The following is a 26,202-nucleotide window of genomic DNA, read 5'->3' on the forward strand; positions in this document are numbered from 1 at the left end:
AATGACCAACAGGATGATTTCAGAAAGGCCTGGAGAGACTTACACGAACTGATGCTAAGTGAAATGAGCAGGACCAGGAGATCATTATATACTTCAACAACAATACTAGATGATGACTAGTCCTGATGGATCAGGCCATCCTCAGCAACAAGATCAACCAAATCATTTCTAATGGAGCAGTAATGAACTGAACTAACTATACCCAGAAAAAGAACTCTGGGAGATGACTAAAAACCATTACATTGAATTCCCAGTCCCTATATTTATGCACACCTGCATCTTTGATTTCCTTCACAAGCTAATTGTACAATAATTCAGAGTCTGATTCTTTTTGTACAGCAAAATAATGTTTTGGTCATGTATACTTATTGTGTATCTAAGTTATATTTTAATATATTTAACATCTACTGGTCATCCTGCCATTTAGGGGAGGGGGTGGGGGGGTAAGAGGTGAAAAATTGGAACAAGAGGTTTGGCAATTGTTAATGCTGTAAAGTTACCCATGTATATATCCTGTAAATTAAAGGCTATTAAATAAAAAAAAAAAAAAAAAAAAAAAAAAAAAAGAAAATCTATTCTCCAAAAAACTGGGCTAGAAAACAATTTCTAAGGATGTCGTAGAAAGGATTCTTATTCAGGGGCAGATTGGATTCTATGGCTCTTTCCAATAGATTCCACAATAGCTTTCAAGATGAAGCACAAGGCTCAAGCCTTCCTGAATAACTTCTTAAATTATCTTATCCACTATTCTTATCACCTCCTTGCTCTTTTACCTTATTACAAAGCATTTTTCATTTAGGATCATGAACTTATAAATTTAATATAAAAGGGAATTTATAGATCATCTAATGCAAGCCCCTTACCTTAACAGAGGTGGAAAATGAAACTCTGAGGGGTTAATTAATTTGCCCAGAAAGGAAGTGCCCAAGTTCAAACCCAGTGATATTTTCACTGGTCCGTGCTACCTCCCTGATAACTATCTACTAAACAGCTACAATCTGTATTGGTGAAAATAGTACTAACATCAATGAAATCACAGACCTCTTAAAGTATCAATTTAAATTTAAAGTATACTGTTTCGCCCCCAAAAATCTATCTTGTATTAAATTTGTATGTGCCCTAAAAGTGATAATATTTTTCATGCTTTTCAATACATATCTATACATTTTCCTCTTTCAAAAAGATGAGGATAGCATTCTCTTTGGATGTTCTTGGCAGATCTCGACTCTTGGTCTGACACTGTTGCTGATAGTATCTGGTAAGAGGCAATGCTATAAAGCTTTCTCTCATCAAAGGCCTGGATATAGCCTCAACAAGTGAAAACAGGGGCTTTAATTCTTTGTCTTACAATTTGTCTTTTTAATTTTTATTTATTTAATTTTTGATTTATAAAATAAAACAAGGACTACAACATAGTATATTAAAAAAAAAAAAGATGGGTGCACATGAAACTGCAAATCTATTATGTATACTTTGTTATTCCTCTATATAAAGTTATTATATCAATTTCTTTTTCTTTTTTTTTTTTTTTTTTTTTTTTTTGGTTCTTTTATGAAGATTAACCTGGAGGTTTTGCCCCTGTGAGTTTCAGAAATTGGTGAAAGCATGCCTCCAGGGGAATCCCAAGACCTGGAATGTTGGGGCGGAGCCAAGACTGTGGAGCAAAAGCAGGGACCTCCCTCTACCCCAAAGCTCTTGCCCAAACCCCTCCAAAGAGGCAGAATGAGTTTCCAGCCAAAGACAATTTAGAAGGTCAACAGTAAAGTTCTGTTACAGTAAGAGTCCAGTGCAATCCCAGTGCAGGTCAGGTCAGCACAGCCCCAGACCAAGTGTCAATGGTGGGCCTTGGAGCCTCTGAATCAGCAGCAGTACTGGTGATTTCTAGACTTCTCAGTCCAGAGACACTAAGACTGACTAGTTGGCAGGAAAGGTTTGAAATCAAGGGCTTTAGGAAACCAGCAAATCAGGAGCAGGCAGCAGTGATGGTGATAATGGCAGCTTCCAGAGGCCTGGGCCCACAAGAGCTCTCCTTCTCAGCACTGAGGAAGGACTTGGTTGCCTTAGCACACTAGAACTTACAGCCACAATAGAGCAGGGACCCTTCTCACAGCTCAAGGGCAGAAAAGAGTACTTGTGGCCAGATCCCTAGAAGGATCTCTGAAAACCACACAAAATCCCTAAACCTTGGCACATTGCATTCTCCCCCCCTGGAAATAGTCCTCATTTGACAAAGAATTAAAAGCTGAATAATAGGCTGAGAAAATGAACAAACAATACAAAAAGATTCTAATCATAGAAAATTATTATGGTGACAAGAAAGATCAAAACACACACTTAGAAGAAGACAACAAAGTCAAAGTAATGAGGTTAGTGGCAGTCAAAGAGTTGCTAAAATCCCCTTATAGTCAGCACAAAGGTGCGTCATGAAAGAATTCATGAAACCCTCAATTATTAATTGGCAAAAATGAAAGTTTATTGTTGGACAGGAAGCCAGTTCTGCTAAGAGACTGACTTTAGTGGCAAAGTCCTATTAGGGAAATGGAAGCTGACACTGAGAAGAGAATGCCTTCTCAGCGGGCAGGGTTCTAGCTAGCTACTTAGGTCTCTGCAAAGAGTGAGTTTAGAAACTGCCCTTTAAAAGGAGTCTTGAGGCTTCAGGAAGCCAAGATTCCCAGGCCTGGATGCTTATCAGTATCCGGCCCAGATCTATTGGAATTAACAACACTTCAAAGGGGTGCTTTTTGACCACAATTTCTAATTGAATCAAAGGCTCTGATATCCCTGAAAGATAATTTATCTGGAGGGAGACTCCCAAGGGATCACAGATCAAAAGGGAACACAGTTTCAAAGTGATAATCTTAAAGGGAACAGTTTCAGTAAAGGGAACAGTTTCCCTCCCCCTTTCAAAAGCACCTACATATAAAGCCTCCAAAAAAATAAGAACTGATCTCAGGCCATGAAAGAGACCAAAAGGAATTTTGAAAATCAAGTTATAGGCAGAGGGAAAACACTGGTAAGAGAAATAAAACTTGTGCAAAATGAAGTACAAAAAGTCAATGAGGAAAAGAACACATTTAAAAAGCAAAATTGGCCACATGGAAAAGGAGGTACAATGGCTCATTGAGGAAAATAATTCCTTAAGCAAATGAAATCTAAAGACTTTATGAGAAATAAACAATAAAACAAAACCAAAAGAATGAAAAAATAGAAAACAACATAAAATATCTCATGAGAAAAACAACTGACCCTAGATTCAGGAGAGAGAATTTTTAAAGCTACCTGAAAGCTACCATTGAAAAAAAAAAAAAAAAAAAAAAACCTGGACATCATCTTTCAAGAAATTATCAAGGAAAATTGTCCTGATATTCTAGAACAAGAGGATAAAATAGAAATCATGTTCCTCCTGAAAGAAACCTGAAGATGAAAATTCAAATTCCTGGAACTTCCAGGTCAAGGAGAAAATATTGCAAGCATCCAGAAAAAAACAATTCAAGTATAATGGAGCCGCAGTCAAGATATAACACAGGATTTAGCAGCTTAAAAGATCAGAGGGCTTGGAATACAATATTCCAGAGAGCAATTGGAACAAGGATTACAATCAAGAATCACCCACTCAGCAAAAACTGAATATAATCCTTTAGGGGAAAAGGTAGATCATCAATGAAATAGAAGAACTTCAAGCATTCATAATAATAAAGAACAGAACTGAAAATAAAATTTGATTTTCAAATATAGGACTCAGGAGTAGGGTAAGGAAAGAAAAATCATAAAGGACCTAATAAGGTTCATCTGTTTATATTCCTATATGGAAGGATAATACATCTAACTCATAAGAACTTTCTCATTATACTGGCAGTAAAAGGAGCATATATAGACAGAGGGCAGAGGTGTGAGTTAGACCTATATGTCCAAAATATTTACAGTAGCTCTTTTCTCAGGGCAAAGAACTGGAAACTGAGGGGATATTCATCAATTGGGGATTGGCTGAATAAATTGTGAATAGCTGAATAAATTGTGGTATGTGATTAAGATGGAATACTATTTATTGTCTTATAAGAAATGATGAGCAGAAAGAATGTTCTCCTGGAAAGTCCTTCATGAGCTCATGCAAAATGAATGTACTATATACAAAGTAATATCAATGTTGTAGGATAATTAGCTGTGAATGACTTCCCTATTCTCTGCAATACAGTGATCCAAAAGTAGTCTTATGTTCTTCTGATGGAAGGACTTATGATGAAAAATGTTATTCATAATCAGAGAAAGAACTCATTGTGTCTGAACACAGATTGAAGCATACTTTTTTAGAACTTTATTTTTATTAAGTTTTTTGGGGGGGAGGAGAGATTTATATTTTCTTTTGCAGCATGACTTTTATGAAAATGTTCTGCATAACTTCACATGTGCCTTCTAAATTAGGGAATGGGGAGAAAGGAAGGGAGAGGAACTGAAACTCAAAGTCAATATATTCATACCACTAAAATAATAATATAAGAACTGGTATAGTATATAGTAATATAATAGTATTAATATAGCAAAAATTTAAATGAGTGATAAAATACAAATATCAAAGTGCTAGGGTTTTTTTTTTTTAACCCCAACATAATAGTTAATATAATAGTTAAATTGTTATAAGATGTAAAGGGCTGAAACTCTGAGTTGATGCACTGAGGTCGGACAATCAAGCACTTAAGGCTAATTATCAATCAGACAATACTCTATTAGCATATGCTTGGAAATGGTCCTTTCCACTATTCTGTGCTGTTTCAATCTTTTGGTGTATACAGAAAATTGTGGGAGGAATTAGGGAGTGGAGTAAGACAAGCCAGAGCCACTTTGGCGGTAGACAAAAAGAAGAGAAGTTATGGAGATCCTGCGTCCATCCTGTTCACTTCTACCCCTAGAGACCAAGAATAAAGACTGGGGACTTTTGCTTATCCTGACTCCAGCTGATTCTAAGGTATCGAGGGTGCTAACTCAGTCTTCACAATAAAATATTGTTCAATACAATAAGAACAAAACAACAACTCCTCCAGATATCCAAAAGGGAAATAATATGCCGCACTATTTTTTTTTTATTATAGTAACTTTTTATTGACAGAATCCATGCCTGGGTAATTTTTTTTACAACATTATCCCTTGCACTCACTTCTGCTCCGATTTTTCCCTCCCACCCTCCACCCCCTCCCCTAGATGGCAAGCAGTCCTATATATGTTGAATATGTCCTAGTATATCCTAGATACAATGTATGTGTGCAGATCCAAACAGTTTTCTTGTTGCACAGGAGAATTGGATTCAGAAGGTAAGTAATCTCGGGAAGAAAAACAAAAATGCAAACAGTTTACATTCATTTCCCAGTGTTTTTTTGTTTTTTTTTTTTTTTTTTTCCCTTTGGGTGTAGCTGCTTCTGTCCATCATTGATCAATTGAAACTGAATTAGGTCTCTTTGTCAAAGAAACCCGCTTCCATCAGATTACATCTTCATACAGTATCGTTGTTGACGTATATAATGATCTCTTGCTTCTGCTCATTTCACTTAGCATCAGTTCATGTAATTCTCTCCAAGCTTCTCTGTATTCATCTTGCTGGTCATTTCTTACAGAACAATAATATTCCATAACATTTATATACCACAATTTACCCAACCATTCTCCAATTGATGGGCAGCCACTCAGTTTCCAGCTTCTAGCCACTACAAACAGGGCTGCCACAAACATTTTGGCACATACAGGTCCCTTTCCCTTCTTTAGTATCTCCTTGGGGTATAAGCCCAGTAGAAACATTGCTGGATCAAAGTCTATGCACACTTTGATAACTTTTTGAGCATAATTCCAGATTGCTCTCAGAATGGTTGGATCAGTTCACAACTCAACCAACAATGTATCAGTGTCCCAGTTTTCCCACATCCCCTCCAACAATCATCATTATTTTTTCCTGTCATCTTAGCCAATCTGACAGGTGTGTAGTGGTATCTCAGAGTTATCTTAATTTGCATTTCTCTGATTAATAATGATTTGGAACACTCTTTCATATGAGTGGTAATGATTATTAATTTCTTCATCTGAAAATTGTCTGTTCATATCCTTTGACCATTTATCAATTGGAGAATGGCTTGGTTTCTTATAAATTAGAGTCAGCTCTCTATATATTTTGGAAATGAGGCCTTTATCAGAACCTTTAACTGTGAAGATGTTTTCCCAGTTTGTTGCTTCCCTTCTAATCTTGTTTACATTAGTTTTGTTTGTACAGAAGCTTTTTAATTTGATGTAATCAAAATTTTCTATTTTGTGATCAATAATGGTCTCTAGTCACAAATTTCTTCCTCTTCCACAAGTCTGAGAGATAAACTATCTTATGTTCCTCCAATTTGTTTATAATCTCGTTCTTTATGTCTAAATCATGGACCCATTTTGATCTTATCTTGGTATACGGTGGTTAAGTGTGGGTCCATGCCTAATTTCTGCCATACTAATTTCCAGTTATCCCAGCAGTTTTTGTCAAATAATGAATTCTTATCCCAAAAGTGAGGATCTTTGGGTTTGTCAAACACTAAATTGCTATAGTTGACTATTCTGTCTTGTGAACCTAACCTGTTCCACTGATCAACTAATCTATTTCTTAGCCAATACCAAATGGTTTTGGTGACTGCTGCTTTATAATATAGTTTTAGGTCAGATACAGCTAGGCCACCTTCATTTGATTTTTTTTCATTAATTCTTTTGAGATTCTTGACCTTTTATTATTCCATATGAATTTTGTTATTTTTTCTAGATCATTAAAATATTTTCTTGGAAGTCTGATTGGTATAGCACTAAATAAGTAGATTAGTTTAGGGAGTATTGTCATCTTTATTATATTTGCTCGACCTATCCAGGAGCACTTGATATTTTTCCAATTGTTTAAATCTGACTTTATTTGTGTGGAAAGTTTTTTGTAATTTAGCTCATATAATTCCTGACTTTCCTTCGGTAGATAGATTCCCAAATATTTTATGCTGTCGACAGTTATTCTGAATGGAATTTCTCTTTGTATCTCTTGCTGTTGGATTTTGTTGGTGATGTATAAAATGCTGAGGATTTATGGGGATTTATTTTATAACCTGCAACTTTGCTAAAGTTATGGATTATTTCTAATAGCTTTTTTGTAGAATCTCTAGGGTTCTTTAAGTATACCATCATATCATCTGCAAAGAGTGATATTTTGGTTTCCTCACTGCCCATTCTGATTCCTTTAATCTCTTTCTCGACTCTTATTGCCGAGGCTAGTGTTTCTAATACAATATTGAATAGTAATGGTGACAGTGGGCAACCTTGCTTCACTCCAGATCTTACTGGGAAAGATTCCAGTTTTTGCCATTGCATATGATGCTTACTGATGGTTTTAAATATATGCTCCTGACTATTTTAAGAAAAAGTCCATTTATTCCTATACTCTCAAGTGTTTTTATTAGGAATGGATGTTGGATTTTATCAAATGCTTTTTCTGCATCTACTGAGATGATCATATGGTTTTTGTTAGTTTGCTTATTGATATAGTCAATTATGCTAATAGTTTTCCTAATATTGAACCAGCACTGCATTCCTGGTATAACTCCTACTTGATCATAGTGTATCCTGTGGATGATTTTCTGTAATCTTTTTGCTAATATTTTATTTAAGATTTTAGCATCGATGTTCATTAGAGATTGGTCTATAATTTTCTCTCTGTTTTTCAGCCCTACCTGGTTTAGGTATCAGTACCATGTCTGTGTCGTAAAAGGAGTTTGGTAGGACTCCTTCAGTCCCTATTTTTTCAAATAGTTTATATAGCATTGGGGTTAATTGTTCTTTAAATGTTTGGTAGAATTCACATGTAAATCCATCTGGTCCTGGGGATTTTTTCTTAGGGAGCTAGTTAATAGCTTGTTCTATTTCTTTTTCTAAGATGGACTGTTTAGGATATTTACTTCTTCCTCTGTTAATCTGGGCTAAGTCTATATTTTGAAGGTATTCTTCCATTTCATTTAAGTTGTTGAATTTATTGCCATAAAGTTGGGCAAAGTAATTCCTAATTATTGCTCTAATTTCCTCTTCATTAGTGGCGAGTTCTCCCTTTTCATTTTTAAGACTAACAATTTGATTTTCCTCTTTCCTTTTTTAATCAGATTTACTAAGGGTTTGTCTATTTTGTTGGTTTTTCATAGAACCAACTCTTAGTTTTATTAATTAATTCAATAGTTTTTTACTTTCAATTTTATTGATCTCCTTTTATTTTTAGAATTTCAAGTTTAGTGTTTGACTGGGGTTTTTAATTTGTTCCTTTTTGGCATTTTTAGTTGTAAGCCCAATTCGTTAACCTTCTCTTTCTGCTTTATGCAAGTAAGCCTCTAGAGATATGAAATTTCCCCTTATTACGCTTTGGCTGCATCCCACACATTTTGGGATGATGTCTCATTATTGTCGTTTTTTTTGGGTGAAGTTATTAATTATGTCTATGATTTGCTGTTTCATCCAATCATTCTTTAGTATGAGATTATTTAGTTTCTAATTATTTTTTGGTCTACTTTCCCCTGGCTTTTTGTTGAGTGTAATTTTTATTGCATCGTGGTCTGAAAAGGATGCATTCACTATTTCTGCCTTACTGCATTTGAGTTTGAGGTTTTATGTCCTAATAATGGTCTATTTTTGTATAGGTTCCATGAACTGTTGAAAAGAAAGTGTACTCCTTTCTGTCTCCATTTCGTTTTCTCCAGAGATCTATCATATCTAACTTTTCTAGTATTCTATTTACCTCTTTGACTTCTTTCTTATTTATTTTATGGTATGATATATCTAATTCTGAGAGTGCAAGGTTGAGATCTTCCACTATTATAGTTTTGCTATCTAATTCTTGCAGCTCTCTTAATATCTCTTTTAAGAATTTAGATGCTACACCACTTGGCGCATATGTGTTTAATATTGATATTGCTTCATTATCTATACTACCCTTTAGCAAGATATAGTGCCCTTCCTTATCTCTTTTAATTAGATCAATTTTTGTTTTGCTTGATCTGAGATCAGGATGGCTACCCCTGCTTTTTTGACTTCACCTGAAGCATAGTAGATTTTGCTCCAACCTTTTACCTTTATTCTGCATGTATCTCCCTGCTTCAGGTGTGTTTCCTGTAAACAACATATTGTAGGATTCTGGCTTTTAATCCATTCTGCTAATCGCTTCCTCTTTATGGGGGAGTTTACCCGTTCACATTTATGGTTAAATTACCAATTCTGTATTATTTGCCATCTTGTTAACCCCTATTTATGCTTTTCTCCTTCTTTCCCCTTACCCCCTTCCTAGCTATTAAACTTAGTATGCACCACTTGCTGCTCACAGCCTCTCCTTTCTCAGTATTCCTCTCACCTTAGTTCCTCCCCTATTTACCCTTTCCTCTCAGTTCTACTGTATGTCCCTTCTGCTTAAAGTCTTATGTCCATCCCTTCACATATTATCCCTTCTCATCTTTTCAGATGAGATGGGAGGTTTCTACCATATATTGAATATGTACCTTAACTTTACTTTCTCTTACAAGTCAATTCTATTTCTGGAACAAGTAAAATTACCCATTATATCATCCTTTCCATAAATTGTTCTCTCAAGATATAATAGCTTTCTATTCCTTTGTGAGTATTATGAGTACCCCCGACTTATCTGGTCTAAACTACGATACATATGTCTTTCCATGCTGATTTCAAATAGAACAAAGGGATAATAATGAATATTTCTAAGTCATATAACTACAGTCTTTACAGATAAATTATCTAGATTCTCAAGATTTCTTTTACCTTTTAGGTTTATTTCTTGAGTATGCACGTAAATGAAGAAAGAACAAAAACTAATACAATCTGAAATAGATTCTGTAGAAGCAATAGGTCAAAATATGAAACAAAATGTGGAAATAATGACAAATATTTCTAAGTCACTCCATAACTGGGCTGGAAGCTCCTTGAGGAGACAGAGATCAAGTTATCTGATTCATCAATAGTTTCTGACTCCTTAAGCTAATACACCTGACTAGCTATCCTATTTATATCTCTGATATCATTCGGTACATAAGAAAGGAAAGCAACATAAGAACTAAGTGCAAAATGGAAATCACCATTTTCAGGAAGATGGGATGAAAAACTGCAGCTAAGCTATTTCATTTTTATCTAGGATCTTCTGAAGATTGCTTTCCTTCACAGTTCTCAAATCTCAAAGCTTCAGAAAAGAAATGTAGAGATGTATGGTAGATCTTCCACTGGACTTGGGTTACTGTGTCACAAAACAGTTTTTGACTTTTCTTAAAGGATAAAAATGAACAACCTGACTAGCTCTTGGAAATCCCTTTAAGATCTGACTGATAGAATTCTATTTGTCAGAATGACACACTAGAATCAAGTTTCACTATAGAACATCTCAGTTGTCCGAAAAATAAATCCCATTGTCCCAAGCAGGGAAGCGTAGCGTGATTCCATCTCCTCACTAACTAATTATTTTTCTGGATTCTCGTGGAAGATTTGCTTTTAACAGACTTGTAAGGGTAAAATTTCAAGGCAAACATCACATGAAGTTTATTGAAATGGCGGGGATTATTTAGATTCATAGAAAGCCAGGAAGAGGACTGGAGAAGGAGAAAAAAAAAAGAAGGAAGGCAGAAAGATTGGAGGAGATTAAGAAAAGAGCATAGGAAATTTGACAAAAGAGAATAGGAATTAGACTACGCAAAATTTTATATTTAGAGATTAGATAAAGAAACTTTAACTTAAAAAAGAACAAGGTTTCCCACTGCATTCAAAGCCATCTCCAGTTGTCCTGATCTATATCTGGCCATTGGTCCCAGATGGCTCCAAGGGGGAAAGTGAGGCAGGTGACCTTGCCCAGTTCTCCCTCACTTCAATCCAATTCACTTTCATGTCATGGCATTACCTCCCTGATGTCATGGTTCTCTTTGAAAACAAAAGGCAAACACTAACAACTAGGACTACAATAGGAAACCACTGAAGTTTATTGAAAGTGGGTGGGAGCACTATATTGTCAGATCTTCACTTCAGAAAGATCCCTTTGGAAGCTCAGTAAAGGATAGACTATAAATAAGTAAATAAAGTAGGGAAAGATTTGAGGCAGATTCAAAGAGCTATTAAAATTTCAGACAAAATGAGAACACCCCTAGGACATTTCAGCTCACAACTTACTACTGCCAAACTTTTCATTTGTAGAAGATATAATAAAACATACTTTAATTACAGAATTGTAAAAATAACTTAGCTACACTGTAGGTTTATTAGAATCAAATGAAAACTGAGGTCATTGATGATTTTATGCCACAAATTACAATATTTGCAGACTTTCCAAAAAAAAAAAATCAAGCAAGGGTTAGAAGTTCATAGTACATGTGTCACAAGAAAAGTAAAGTGTTGTTAGTAGTTGTACAGTTGTACAAACTGGAATATTGTGCAAGCTGGATCCCTGGAAATTAATTAGCATTTGATAACAAAAGCTCAGTGTCTCCATTTGAAATACATAATTCCTAAAACAAAGGATGTGGAAAAGATTGCAACAAAAATAATGAAAAAGATCAGATGGTTGAAAAATTGAAGACAAAAAGGAAAGGAACTGGGATTATCTAGTCTAAAGCTCTTTAAAAAAGATGACCTCCAACCTGCCATCTGGGAGAGGGGGTGGAGGGAAGGAGGGGAAAAGTTGGAACAAAAGATCTTGCAACTGTCAATGCTGAAAAATTACCTATGCCTATATCTTGTAAGTAGAAAGCTATAATAATAAAAAAAGAAAAGAAAAAGCTTTAATAAAAAAAATTTAAAAAAAAAAAAAAAGAAAAATGACCTCATTGTGACAACAGCTCAAATATTAAAACTATTGTTTCAACCAACCAAAAACAGAATTATCAAATTATAGCAGATTTCCAACTATTCAAGAGCAGATCTAGCCTTCTAGCTAAGCTTTTCTGTTGTATTTCATCGCCACCAAAGATAGATCAGAGAAATAAAAGAAATAGAAGCTCAAATCAGTCAATTTTCTTGCTTGTCAGCTCCTTGGTCAGAGATATATTTGATTAAAAGGTCAAAATTATAACTAAAATGAAATGAGATGATATGTGGATTTTTAAAGAAAAACTTGGGTTTCCATCTAGAATTTCCTTGTCTCTCAAATCCCTTAAAAAAAAATCTAGAAATACCAGGTACCCGGTTTAAGACAGAAGAGGTAAAGAATGATTGTTTTCCTTAAGAGGCAAAAATCACTTGCATGGAAAGAAACCTCTTCCTTTGGCTAGATGAAGCTTCGAGGTGAATGTGGTTGGTAGAATGAAAGGGGCAAAGGAACTCACTGATTATGATGGAACTCGTCACTGCCAGGAGCAATTTGAGGAAATGTGCAACATCACCTACTAACCCAACTGATGGAATGTGACATCTGATTTGACAAATTGTTCGGGAGCAACAATAAAACTCAAGGCTTTGAAGAAGAAGAGAGTAGACTTTTGTCAACCCTCTGGCATCTCTGCAAGCTTCACAGTCTGGTTGATAAAAAGGCAGTAACAACCACCTGCCTGGTTCTCAGGAAAGAACCCATCTACTCAGGAGGTATTCTCTCAGAACCACTCTGTGCTTTTTTCTTCTGTAAGCCCTGCACAGCAGAGCTAATCTAGTAGATTTGGAGAGCTGACAAAATCCATGAAACCAACTTCCCCCGTTAGAGCTGCAAATTCTTAAAGGTCTAATATGGGGCTAAAATCTATTTGCCAAAATTATAATAAAAATTTGCAGCACTCTCTGGCCTCAGTCCTAACCCTGAATTCCCATGACTTTGGCAGATCTTTGGCAGATGCTGACAAGTTTAACAATGGGCCTTTGCTGGAACAGACCTACTTAAAAAAAAAAAAAAGTAAAATAAACCTTGGCCACACCTCTAATTGTGACAGAACCCAAAGCCATCTGGAGTACATACATATCTTTCTCACAACTAAGATTTGATCATTGGCTGAAGAAGGGGTGGAGGCGGGAAAGAGTCAATTTGAAGTCACCAAGACAAGGGATTAGGGCTTACCCTAGAAACCAAGCTCATATTACCTTCATGTGATCCAGAATCAAGCAGTCAAATAAAGACTACCACTATTTTTGAGATGAGAGTGCCAATTGTTTACCTTTGGGCTTCACTCACCAACTCTGTTGGACTTCACTCACCAACTCCGTGACCTCACCCTTCCTGAGACACCCTATGAGGTGACTATGTAACACAGAAGATGGAGTGTTGGACTTGGAACCAAGAAGGCCTGAATTCATAAACTAACTCAGACACAGTGTGATCATAGGCAAGTTCACTTAATTTCTCAAGGATGAGAATAATAATATTTACATCCCAAGATTGTTGTATGGAACAAATGTAATAACTGTAAAGCTCTTAACAAAACCTTACAATTCTAAACACTATTTATTATTAATAATAAAATTGTCTCCCCTTTTAGAAAGTAGGACTCATCTGTCTTTCACATTTATATCTCCAGAATTTATCCCACTGCATGGTACTTAATAAGTACTAAACTTTGTTATTCATGTGAGAATTACTATTCTCCAAATAGATTACCATCTACACCCTTACTTCTTCCCTAGGCTACTAAAGTTTCTTAGTGGCACCTCCTTTCCCCCTCAATCACCTCAACTTCATCTAATAATCCCATATTTTTGAACCCTCCCCTTTCCTTTTTTTTCTTCCATTCAAGCAGCTGCAGAAAAATCACCTCCAAGAATGCTTCCCTATTGAACTAGAAAAGAGCCAATTCCCTAATTCCATTTTGTCTCATTGTACAAGTTCTGTGACTCCTTTCTTCACCCTCCAAAATGTTCTTAGCAGCTATTTGTACATAAGATAAATCATTTAATTTTAATTCTGACTCAGGATTTATTTAACTGTCTATATAATCTTTTAAGTCTGACTGCATCAGGCTTGCCTGCTCAAAAAACTGCAAATTCCTAGATCTATCTATCTTGCTTTGCTCACTGATGATCAAAGCACCAAGTACAGACAGGTGCTTGATCAAAGCCTTTTTGATGCTATAAAGAAAAGGAGAGAGGGAAGTTGGCTTTCTGGGGCAATGATATGAGGGCAAGATGAAGCATAAGGAAGAAGTGACAGAGGAGGAATGAGAACAAAAAAATTTTTTTAAATCATAGATTTAGATTTCTAACCTCCTCAGCAAAACTGATCCTAAAAATAAAATTGCCTTGGATCAAATAATACAAAAAGCACATAAAGAGATCTAATAGCTGAAGGATTTCTTTACAATCTATACCAATCTTTCATTACTGCTCATTACATACTACTGCTTTCATTACAGTGCTTTCAGTACTGTCATTACTATTCCATAACATAGTCATGAAATAAGCTAACAAAACATTTTTCCTCTTACCTGCTCAACATAAGATTATGGCTCTTATTTCTATAAATCAACTATGCAAATGATATTATAGCAGAAGGCACAAAAATTCTAAGTCAGAGTAGAAGACCTTAAGGAGTTTATAGTCCACTTGGGACATAATATATAAATAAAAATATAAATAAGAAAACAAGGAAATATGTAAGTACCACACTAGTGCTATATAGTTAATAAGTCTTAGAGGAAGGAAATCAGAGATTTACCCATGTGGGCTGGCTAAAGCAATCAGGAAAGACATGCATCCTACAGATTAATCCGAGTTTAGATTTGAAGGATAGATAGGAATCATAAAAGATGATGAAGGAGGGAGGACAGACTGAAGGGAAAAGAATAGCACATTTAGGAAGGACAAGCCTGTCTGAGTTAAGAAAGTAGTTTGGGCAGTAGATTAGCAGGAGATTGATTGGAAAGGTAAATTGGATCTATATGATAGAAGATATTGAATGTCTAAGGAATTTGAACTTTATTTTACAAATAATAATGAGGCATTGAAACTTTCTGAACAAAGCAATATATCAGTATTTAGTATAATGTACAAGCAGATGTACAAGTAGAACAAAAATTATTTGTTCAAACTGAAGATGACATAAAGGATGGCCTAGATGTAGGAGCAACTGGAAGCAGAGATTTGGATTGGAAGACCATTGCAGTGTAGTTCAAATGTGAAATGATATGGTCCTTAACTAGAACAACAACACTAGAAATTAAAAAGGAGGTAGATATAAGAAACACATTATGAGAGAAGAATCCATTTAGTGAGCTATGCATTAGTCCTTCCACAGAATTATACAACAGGAGCTAAATCTTTTTTTTTTTTTTTTTTGATAGAAATCAGATTGATTTGGGGTCAAAAATAAAGGGAGATAATAAGAGAAGGATAAAAAGAGGAAGATTTCCATATCCTTATATTATGCAAATGCATCACCCATCTTTGTCCATGTTCATCACTTTTGGAAAACAAAACTAAAACAGAACAGAGCCAAAGCTGTTTGTAAACTTAGTTAATGTCTTCATAAAGGACCTATAATCCTAAAGGAGATGCCTGGGAACAGTTCCTGAGAATAGCAGAAGGGGAAAGAATGTTGAGTTTAATGGAAAATAGCCTGTATTTGTAGTGAGAGGACCAGTTAACATCCCAGCTTTGTTTATCACCATAGACAAGTTACTTAACGTTTCAGGGACTATTCCTTTTTCTGTAAATGAAGAGTTGGATAAAACCACCTCAAGAATTATACTAGCCCTTAAGTAATATCATTTGTGTCCTCATTAAAAATGAGGATGAGCAAATAAGACTGTCAAAAACTAATGTATTGACTGACATCAGTGATATCATTAAGAAAAGAAAAAACTCTAAACCACACCCAAGATGGTTACAAGATGGGAAGGACTACTAGAAAGTGAGATAAAAAGTACTATTTTTAAATTCAGACAAGGACTGAAGCCAATGTTTAAACCGACCCCTCCCCTCAGTACTGATGTCAATGACAAACACACAGAGATCATCCAATATCCATCTGTTCTAACTAAACAGGATTATTTCCAAAGGGGATTTCCCTGGAAAGGAAGAAGGGGAAAAGGCATTTCTGGGATTATTCATCTGACCTCCACCTCCTTTTTAAACCACATTGCATCTGAGGAGATCTCTGTAAGGTGAGTATAAGTCAGAACTTCACAATCTATTCCCAAGAGCATTTTCCTTAATAAATTTCCATTGGTAGTATTAGAACTCAATCAGTTATTAGAGTCTAGCTGCTAATCAAAATTACCCTTCTTAGGCTTCTCTCTCACCCCTATGGACTTACCAACTCTCTTTTCATGTCTGGATCACAAAAATGACTGTTTTCCAGTTCTCCAACTGTGCCCTGGCTCCAGATTGAGATCTGGCAACCAATTTTTTGTCTCCTGAAAAATTTCCATTGGCTTTAATTGATTTCATTCTTGCTTAAGCTGAGCCAACTGTGCCTTCCTGTAACTTCTATCCATTGACCTTCCTAGATATTTTACTACTCTCACACAACAGATGGAGAAAGTACTTTTCAAATGTTAAAATACTCTATCAATGTGAAAAGTAGTTGTTATTGTAATTACTACATGGAGACAGCACAATATAGAGAATTGGCCTTAAAGCCAGGAAAACCCAAGTTCAAGTCCCACCTCCATGACAGACACATAATGGCCATGTGACTCTGGACTGAAGGAAGAAATATATCAACAACAGAAAAATAGTTGGTAAGAGGATCAAAAGGTAGAAATTTCAGAATTCATTAACTTTGAACATTGTGATTCTCTCATCTGGCTATGGATGCTCTCTTTTTGAGCTGAAGAGGACAGTATTACCATAGTTCTCTACTCAGCAAAAGATTCCAGCTTATGCTTGCAGCAGACATAACCAATGATCAACTCAAGGAGAAGCACAAATAGAGCCCATACTCTTATAAGTCAATCTGAAAGATCCCTCTGATCATATTTCCTGGTCTAGGTAAAGCATCAAATTCTGTCTCCCCACATTCACTGCAAAAAACTCCTAAGAAAATAATCATCCAGTCTTGCTGCATCCCTCCTCCATCCTTCTCCAACTCCTCCTTCTGCTAACTTAAATTTTAAAAGTTGCAAAATTTCGTCCCTTCCTTTCTACTTGAGCAGGTAGATATGAAGAGGGGACCCCCAAACTTGGAAAATCCTTGAAGGAGAAAATCTTCCATTCTGCCTCAATAAGAGACTCTGCCCCATGTCTTTTTTTTCTCTTAAATGAATTTAAGTTTTAACTGCTTGAGGGGGGAATGATGCAGGTTGTGGTCCCTTTAAGAACTGATTTATTTCTGATTCCCAACCCCTCCTAGCTGATGCATTATCAATCCAGGAAGCTAGGACCTTCTGATTCACAAATCCTAGTCAAAAGCACCTCTTTGAATTCCAATAGAAGATCCGGCCCTGTCCCAGCCCCAACCTGGATCTGAGCCAATTGGATTCTCCCAGCCCCCATCGGATCTGAGCCAACTTGGGCTGTCCTAGCCCTCATTCTAATGATCTGCTCAGGTTTTCCAACCCCCCCCCAAGCAAACTCAAGCCCCCACTGAAAGCCAAAAGGAGCCAACTTGGGACTCCACCCACCGGCCCCTTTAGCTAAATCTCTCCTCATAAAAGAATCAAATTGGAGCTCTCTCTTTGCAGAGAGTCAAAACACGCTGGCACCAAGCCTAGCATCCCAAGGACTCTCTGTCCATTGGAATCCTGTTTCCAATGCCCTCCTCTCTCTACCTTCACCTATTTCCTTAACTATACTTTAACCTTACTTCCAAATTCCATAATAAACCTCTTTTATCAATCTAACTTTTTGGGCCTGTAAATTCCTTTACAGGGGACCCTTAATCCCTTACTAGATCTCATTTAACTCCGTATCCTTGTGCCAAATCTAAAGGGGTTTCAGGGGAGCTCTATTTGATTCCCTGTACCCCAAAGCTGCCACTAGACCTCAATTAAACCTTAATTTCATTTAGGTACCCCATATCTAGACCTCATCAGATACAAGATATGCAATAACTCAAATCTTTCCTGCACTTCAAATCAAGGTAATTGATAACATAACATTTTCCTAAACTATTAATGTTTTCTTGAATATAAACATATAGATTTGTTGATTTAAAAAAAAAAAAAAGGCCTCTCAGTCTTAACAGCTCTCTAAGAATATGAGAAAAGGATTGGTAAAGAGAGTTTCCTCATCCAGGAATTTCCTATCCAAAGAAATCACAAGTCACTTTACCTATTATTGTTTCTGCCTTTGAGAAAATAAGTCTGTTCTTTCTTTGAGATCATAACCTTTTAAAAACATTTGAAAAATTACCATTATATTCTCTGACCACACACCCCAAGTCTTTTTCATTTTAAATCATCCCCTTTTCTTTTAACTAGAACATTCTACAAGAGAATCAAATTTCAAAAATTCAAAAAACCAAACATAAACATTATGGCACTATTTTCAGATCCCTTGCTATTCTTGGGTTTCTTGCTCCTGGACATAGTTAAGTCCATTACCGTCCTTTAAATATGGTACTTCCTTTCTCAAATATATAGGAAATGGAGTAAAATTTATAAAAATAAAGAGCCATTCTCCTATTGATAAATGGTCAAAGGCTATAAATAAGCAGTTTTCAGGAGAAACCAAGCAATCTATAATCATATGAAAAAATATTATAAATCCCAGATTTTAAAACTCTAGGTCATGACCCCATTGGGGGTCTCATAAATGAATTTGGGGTTGCAAAGTTATGATTTATTGTCAGTGACTGTTTAATTTGTATTCTTATTTAATATATCTATTATATAATCAGGGTCCCAGACAAAAACAGGGTTGTGAATGATAAAAGTTTAACAAGTCTTGCTCTAAATTATCATTGATTAGAGACATTCAAATTAAAACATCTCTGAGATACTACCTCACACTTTTCAGATTGGCCAATACAACAAAAAAGGAAAATAACAAATGTTGGAGGGAATGTGGGAAAATTGGGATACTAATATACTGTTGGTGGAGTTGTGAACTGATCCAACTATTATGGAGTGCAATTTAGAACTATGCCCAAAGGGCTATAAAATTGTACATATCCGTATCTACTACAAGGTCTATATTCCAAAGATATTTTGAAAAGGGAGTGGAGAAGGTATTATTTGTAGTGGCTAAGAATTGGAAATTGAAAGGATACCCATCAGTTGGGAAATGACTGAACAATCTGTGGCATATGATTGTAATGGAATATTATTGTTCTAAAGAAAATGTTGAGCAGGCTGTCTTTTTTAAATTTATTTTTTTAACATACATTGTTTTATGAATCATGTTGGGAGAGAAAAATCAAAGCAAAAGGGAAAAATCATGGGAGAAATAAAAAAGCAGAATAAAAGTGTGAACCATAGCATGTGTTGATTTAGTCCTTTTTCTGGATGCAGATGGCATTTTTGTCCAAAGTCTACTGGAATTGCTTTGGATCATTGAATCACTGAGAAGAAGCTCATAGTTGATCACTGCACATTCTTGGTATTGTTGTGCACAATGTATTCCTGGTTCTACTTGCTTTGTTCAGCATCAATTTGTGTAAATCTTTCCAGGCCTTTCTATAATCAGCTTGTTCATCATTTTTTATTGAACAATAATGCTCCATTACCTTCATATGTACCACAGTTTTTTCAGCCATTCCCCAATTAATGAGTATGCCCTCGATTTCCAATTCTTCACTACCACAAAAAAAGGCACTACAGATTTGCACATGTGGGTCCTTTTCCCTCCTCTATGATTTTCTTGGGATAAAGACCTAGTAATGACACTGCTGGGTCAAAGGGTATGAACAATTTTAAAGCACATAGGGCATTCCAGATTGCTCTCCAGAATGGTTGGATCATTTCACAACTCTACCAACAATGTATCAGTGTCCCAGTTTTCCCACATATCCTCCAACATTTATCATTATCTTTTCCTGTCATTTTAGCCAATCTGAGAGGTGTGAGGTGGTACCTCAGAGTTGTAATTGAGCAAACTGTCTTTGGGAAAACCTGGAAAGACTTATATGAACTGATGGGAAGTGAAGTGAGCAGAACCAAAAGAACATAGTACGCAGTAATATAATTACTCTATGATGATCAACTATGAATGACTTAACTATTCTTAGCACTATGATGAGCCAAGATAATTTCAAAGGACTCAGGATGAAAAATACTATCCACCTACAGATAAAGGATCGACAGAGTCTGAATGCAGATTAAAGCATAATTTTTTCACTTTGTTTTTCTTGGGAAGAATATGGAAATATCAATCACACGTGAAATCATGCAAAACATATCACATTGCTTGCCTTCTCAATAGATGGGGGAGGAGCAACATTTGTTTGTAAAATATGTAACAAAGCTTTAAGCACTACATAAATGCCAGATATTATTATTGTCTTTGCATACTTAATGCCTGACACGTTACAGTTGTTCTTTATCATATGCTAGAAGAAATGAACTGACTTTTATACAGAAGGGAATCCTAATCAGTAGTGGGTTAAACCAAACGAACTTTTTTTATTGGTTTATTGATGCCTTTGTTTTTGTTTTTTTTAAAAAACTGTTTCCCACTACCACTCCCTTTCTATAAAGCATTCCCTCCTAGAAAAGAAATGGTGAAAATGACCAATTGACAGCCTAAGACTTATTTCCATGGTCACAGGACTAAATGACATCTAAGCTCCCTTTCAATCCTGATACTATAGTCCTTATCAAAGAATAATGCAAAACTCTTCCTAAGAAAGAGTTGAGTGAAGGGATAAAGGATAAGTGCCCTCCACCCATTCCAAGAAAAAATAGGACTGCCTAAATACTGCATATGCCAAATATTCAACTGAGGCCAAAGGAGTCATTTGAGAAGCTTTTCATGGTATCCCTTAAAAAAAATTATCCAACCAACTCTACACCACCACCTGTATCATTACCATGACCACAAAAACACTACCATTTATAAGTCTCCAAATTAGCCTACTTATAATTATATCACCATCCAGTAGAGAACATGCTTTGAATATGACTTAGCTACAACCCAATCTGAGCCAGCAAAATCAAGAAACTCACCAAAAAATAGTCTTTACCTGAGCTATTATACAGCTCTTCAATGGAAGTGAGCAGAGCAGGAGAAAGAACAGTGGGCCTGATGGCAGCTTTGGCTTGACCTCCATCTTAACAAAGTTTTCAGATTCAGTTTTTTTTCCCTTAATCATAGGTCCAAAGGGATGCAATTGTTCCTTGAAGGGTTATTATATCCTGACTAATAATTTGTCCTCCCAAAGATACTAATGCCAACAGGAAGGTACAGGTATGTAAACTGAAATTTCTATTGATCTACTACTTATTCCAATCCCTCCCAACAAATATAAGTGTTCATTTCAGAGATTCAGAGAAGTGAAAGTAAGAGTAGAAGAGTAGGATTTAAGAGAAAACAGAAATTTTCACTTACAACACTGGGTGGCAGCAATGGGCAATAGCTTCTTCTGGCTTTCTTCTTGGAAATACTAGAATCAGGAAAAAACAAAACAAAAACAACACATCACATAAGAGATTCAACATGTGATGGGAAAAAGAAATCACAGCTACCTGTTAAAAGGTTAAGTATTCACTTAAGGCACAGTCCATTACTGAATTGAAATAGAATGTTCCATGAAATGTTCTCCTTCCCATCTTAGGGAGAACATCATGTCACACAAAGAACAGAATGTCAGGTTTCCTCCCTGCCTGTGTGACACATTCCCAGTGAGACTGCCCAGGTGAAATGTTTGGCCTTGTCTATAGACAAGGGCTCTCAGAACCCTCAGGCAGCAGGAAAGGCTGAGCCAAAGAGCAGGAGAGCAGAATGTTCCCTTCACAATCTCTTTCTAGGTCTTACCACCTCTTCCCCTGGTCACTCTGCAAGGTACACACAGAGCAGAAAAAAAGGAGATTTCCTGGTTCAGGTGACAGGGTTCTCCTCTTAAAGCCTCTAAGTGAAGCAGGACTTCAGTGTGTTCAGCATAGCTTCCCACCAAACAGAGGGGCTTCTAGGGGCACTGTAAGGCTCTTCCTGGAGGTACAAAATGGCTAGAACAAGTGACCACCCATTTTACCTTATATGATTCACTAGGTATCCAGCTAGAGGCTATTTATGAACCAGGCTGAGATTAGATGTCTTTTAAGTATAAATAATTGAACATTAACCAAGAAGTCAGTCCTAAGGAGCTAATCCAACAGCCTCTTATCATCTAACAGTAATCCCATAAGTTTTCACCAAGTCCTCTGCTAGATACTCTTCTCCAGAGGAGTTTAAGAAAAGATCCATGTCAGCAAGGAATTTTATAGATCTCAGTGGAAAGGTAAAACCACTTTTTAAAAGCCAAACAACAGTACAAGAACCAACTAAGAAGCCAGGACAAAAAACACAGATGTCACAAGGCAATTCACATTTAATTGTCAGATTACTAAAGACAAAAACTAAGAAGAGTGCCAAGGAAAGGAAGAAAAACAAACAAACCCTGAAAGCAAGCACGATCAAGGAAAGTTTCATGAGAAAGGGGGGCTTGAGCTGAATCTTGAAGAATGAGTATGGTTTGAAGAAATAGAAGGGACAAGAGAGGATATCAGAAGGAAAAACAGGATTATCAGGAAATAGAGAGGTGACCAGTGTAGCTGGAAATGAGGAAGAGAAATATGGGGAGAGAAGTAGGTTAAGATCAGATTATACTACACACAATTAATCTTTAGGCCCTTATTTCTGCAAAAGGGAAGGTTATTCCTTCCTTCTTTCAGAAAGCAATGGTCAGAGGCCAACGTTTTAAATTTTAAAATCCCACTATAAGAAAGTATTGGAAAAACTACTTTAGCTCAACTATGAAAAGGCCCTGAAGACAAAATTAATGATACCACCTCAAGTAATATATGGGCCTGACATAATGCCCTAAGGAAGAAAATAGTCCTGGTTTGTCCAGCATTACTCATGGCAAATTAATAAACTGTTACTGAGTTGGATAAGATGTCAACAATCCCTCCAGGGGAGGGTCTTCTCTGCCACAATCTGAGGCCTATGTTCAGTACTTCCCGCTCTTCCAGGAAATAATAATAATATTAAATTTTCTTAAAGCACAGATCTATTCATGTTACCTTGACACTCAATAAGCACTAGTGGTTCCTTATGACGTCCAGGATTAAATATATAATCCTTTGCTCAGCATTTAAATGTGTTCATGACCTGGTCCTTTTCTGTCTTTCTAGTCTTAACACATTACTCTGCTCCGTGCACTGCAGAAGTCAGCCATACTTGCTATTCGTCACACATGACAGTTCACCTTCTACCTCCATGTCTTTGCACTTACTTTTATCCCATGCCTATAACACTCTTCTGCTTACCTTCAACTCGTTATAATCTCTCCTTCAAGACTCATTGCAAGCACCATCTTCTGTAGGATTCCTTTCCAGGCTGCTTAATTACTGCTGCCTCTAAAGTTACTTTTATCTACATTGAATATATCATGTATATAACTGTATACATACATGTTATACTCCCCATTAGAATAAAAACTAGCTGCTTTCATTTTTTTCTTTGTATCCATAATATTTATCAAAATGCCTAGCACATAGTAAACATTTAATAACTCCACTTAATATCTGCATAAAGATAGCAGAAACATACAACTATGTATTTCCCTTTTCTGACAGCTAGAAACAGTGCTTACCATCTTCATTATATCCCCTTTTCTGCACTTCCCCCCAGACCTTATAATTGGACAGTTACGTGCCTTCAACACACTACTTTCCTCTGACGGACATGGAGCCATACTTTTCCCTCAGTGAATTTCTCACACTGTATAATTTTGAAATCTTCTGGGTCAGCTCTTTTTTCTCGATGGCCTCCCTATCTCCTAACAGCTTTGATTTATGCCATCATTTAAGAACATTCATTCATAGTATTCTTATTTTTCCTATTGTTCAGAAACATTCAGGCCACCAAAAGACCAAGCTGTTCTCAAATCTTCAGTTACTTTCTGATCAAACACCAGGACTTCTAGCTATATTATCTAGGCCTTCCAGAAGTGTTCCAATCCCTCTTGGTACTACAGAAATAATAGCCCCTACCTCACTGTCAGTCCCCAGAGCATTGATTTGTTCCAGTTTGTGGGTCCAGTATCGGGCCTCTTCTTCCGGAATATCTATCACACACAGACACACAAAAACAAACAAATAAAACAACAACAACAACAAAAAAAACCATGTCAGAAGTTTATTCTATCATTTGCAGCCAAAACAAACCTGACAAATTCTCATCCTAGAGAGCTGAGATCTTGGAATTTAAAAAAAGAAAAATCAAGACTGGTTGGCTTGGGTTAAAAAAGTTTAATACTTTGATTTAATTTTTATACTTTTCAGAGTCTGTAACAATAGATAATTTTTTATTTTTTTCATAATTCTTTTTTTAAAATCATGGTCAACATCTTTAGCACCACAAAGACAAAACACAGATGCACCAAACAGATTGAGTCAGCTTTGGAAATAACTGGGGCCACTTTCAATCAAAAGGCAAAAATCAACTACAAAGAAGAAATTACAGGGGCAGCTAGATGGTGTAGTGGTTAGAGCACCATCATTGAAGTCAGGAGGACCCGAGTTCAAATGTGATCTCAGACACTTAATACTTCCTAGCTGTGTGACCCTGGGGCAAGTCACTTAATCCCAATTGTTTCAGCAAAAAAAAAAAGAAGAAGAAGAAGAAGAAGAAGAAGAAGAAGAAGAAGAAGAAGAAGAAGAAGAAGAAGAAGAAGAAGAAAGAAGAAGGAAGAAGAAGAAGAAGAAGAAGAGAAGAAGAAGAAGAAGAAGAAGGAAGAAGAAGGAAGAAGAAGAAGAAGGAAGAAGAAGAAGAAGAAGGAAGAAGAAGAAGAAGGAAGAAGAAGAAGAAGGAAGAAGAAGAAGAAGAAAGAAGAAGAAGGAAGAAGAAGGAAGAAGAGGGAAGAAGAAGAAGAAGAAGAAGGAAGAAGAAGGAAGAAGAAAGAAGAAGGAAGAAGAAGGAAGAAGAAGGAAAAGAAGAAGAAGAAAGAAGAAGGAAGAAGAAGAAGAAGGAAGAAGAAGAAGAAGAAGAAGGAAGAAGAAGGAAGAAGAAGGAAGAAGAAGGAAGAAGAAGGAAGAAGAAGAAGAAGAAGGAAGAAGAAGGAAGAAGAAGGAAGAAGAAGGAAGAAGAAGGAAGAAGAAGAAGAAGAAGGAAGAAGAAGGAAGAAGAAGGAAGAAGAAGGAAGAAGAAGGAAGAAGAAGGAAGAAGAAGGAAGAAGAAGGAAGAAGAAGGAAGAAGAAGGAAGAAGAAGGAAGAAGAAGGAAAAGAAGAATGAAGAAGAAGGAAGAAGAAGGAAGAAGAAGGAAGAAGAAGGAAGAAGAAGGAAGAAGAAGGAAGAAGAAGAAGAAGAAGGAAGAAGAAGGAAGAAGAAGAAGAAGAAGAAGAAGAAGAAGAAGAAGAAGAAGAAGGAAGAAGAAGGAAGAAGAAGAATGAAAAGAAGAAGAGAAGAAGAAGGAAGAAGAAGGAAGAAGAAGAAGAAGAAGAAGAAAGAAGAAGAAAGAAGAAGAAGGAAGAAGAAGAAGAAGAAGAAGAAGAATGAAAGAAGAAGGAAGAAGAAGGAAGAAGAAGTGAAGAAGAAGGAAGAAGAAGGAAGAAGAAGGAAGAAGAAGAAGAAGAAGGAAGAAGAAGAAGAAGAAGAAGAAGAAGAAGAAGAAGAAGAAGAAGAAGAAGAAGAAGAAGAAAGAAGAAGAAAGAAGAAGGAAGAAGAAGGAAGAAGAAGGAAGAAGAAGGAAGAAGAAGGAAGAAGAAGGAAGAAGGAAGAAGAAGGAAGAAGAAGGAAGAAGAAGGAAGAAGAAGAAGAAGAAGGAAGAAGAAGGAAGAAGAAGAAGAAGAAGGAAGAATGAAGAAGAAGAAGGAAGAAGAAGAAGAAAAAGGAAGAAGAAGGAAGAAGAAGAAGAAGAAGGAAGAAGAAGGAAGAAGAAGGAAGAAGAAGGAAGAAGAAGAAGAAGAAGAAGGAAGAAGAAGGAAGAAGAAGGAAGAAGAAGGAAGAAGAAGGAAGAAGAAGGAAGAAGAAGAAGAAGAAGGAAGAAGAAGAAGAAGAAGGAAGAAGAAGGAAGAAGAAGGAAGAAGAAGGAAGAAGAAGAAGAAGAAGAAGAAGAAGGAAGAAGAAGGAAGAAGAAGGAAGAAGAAGGAAGAAGAAGGAAGAAGAAGAAGAGAAGGAAGAAGAAG

At 36.2% G+C, this 26,202-nt stretch overlaps 1 protein-coding gene across 7 annotated transcripts in view; it reads right to left on the bottom strand.

Annotated features, from left to right (window-relative positions):
• Positions 1-26,202, bottom strand: part of LOC100918963 (protein unc-13 homolog B) — a 327,802-nt gene that overhangs the window by 174,884 nt on the left and 126,716 nt on the right. For 6 of the 7 annotated variants that reach the window (XM_012543050.3, XM_031945394.1, XM_031945393.1 and 3 more), the window contains exons 6-7: positions 24,069-24,142; positions 21,424-21,478 (exon numbers count right to left, since the gene is read on the bottom strand). In XM_012543050.3, the coding sequence (XP_012398504.1) occupies positions 21,424-21,478; positions 24,069-24,142 (129 nt within the window). The remainder of the gene's footprint in view (positions 1-21,423; positions 21,479-24,068; positions 24,143-26,202) is intronic. The other variant, XM_031945396.1, reaches the window with a different exon arrangement.

This window comes from Sarcophilus harrisii, chromosome 1 (assembly GCF_902635505.1).
Source record: "Sarcophilus harrisii chromosome 1, mSarHar1.11, whole genome shotgun sequence".
In the NCBI taxonomy this organism is placed as follows: Eukaryota; Metazoa; Chordata; class Mammalia; order Dasyuromorphia; family Dasyuridae; genus Sarcophilus; species Sarcophilus harrisii.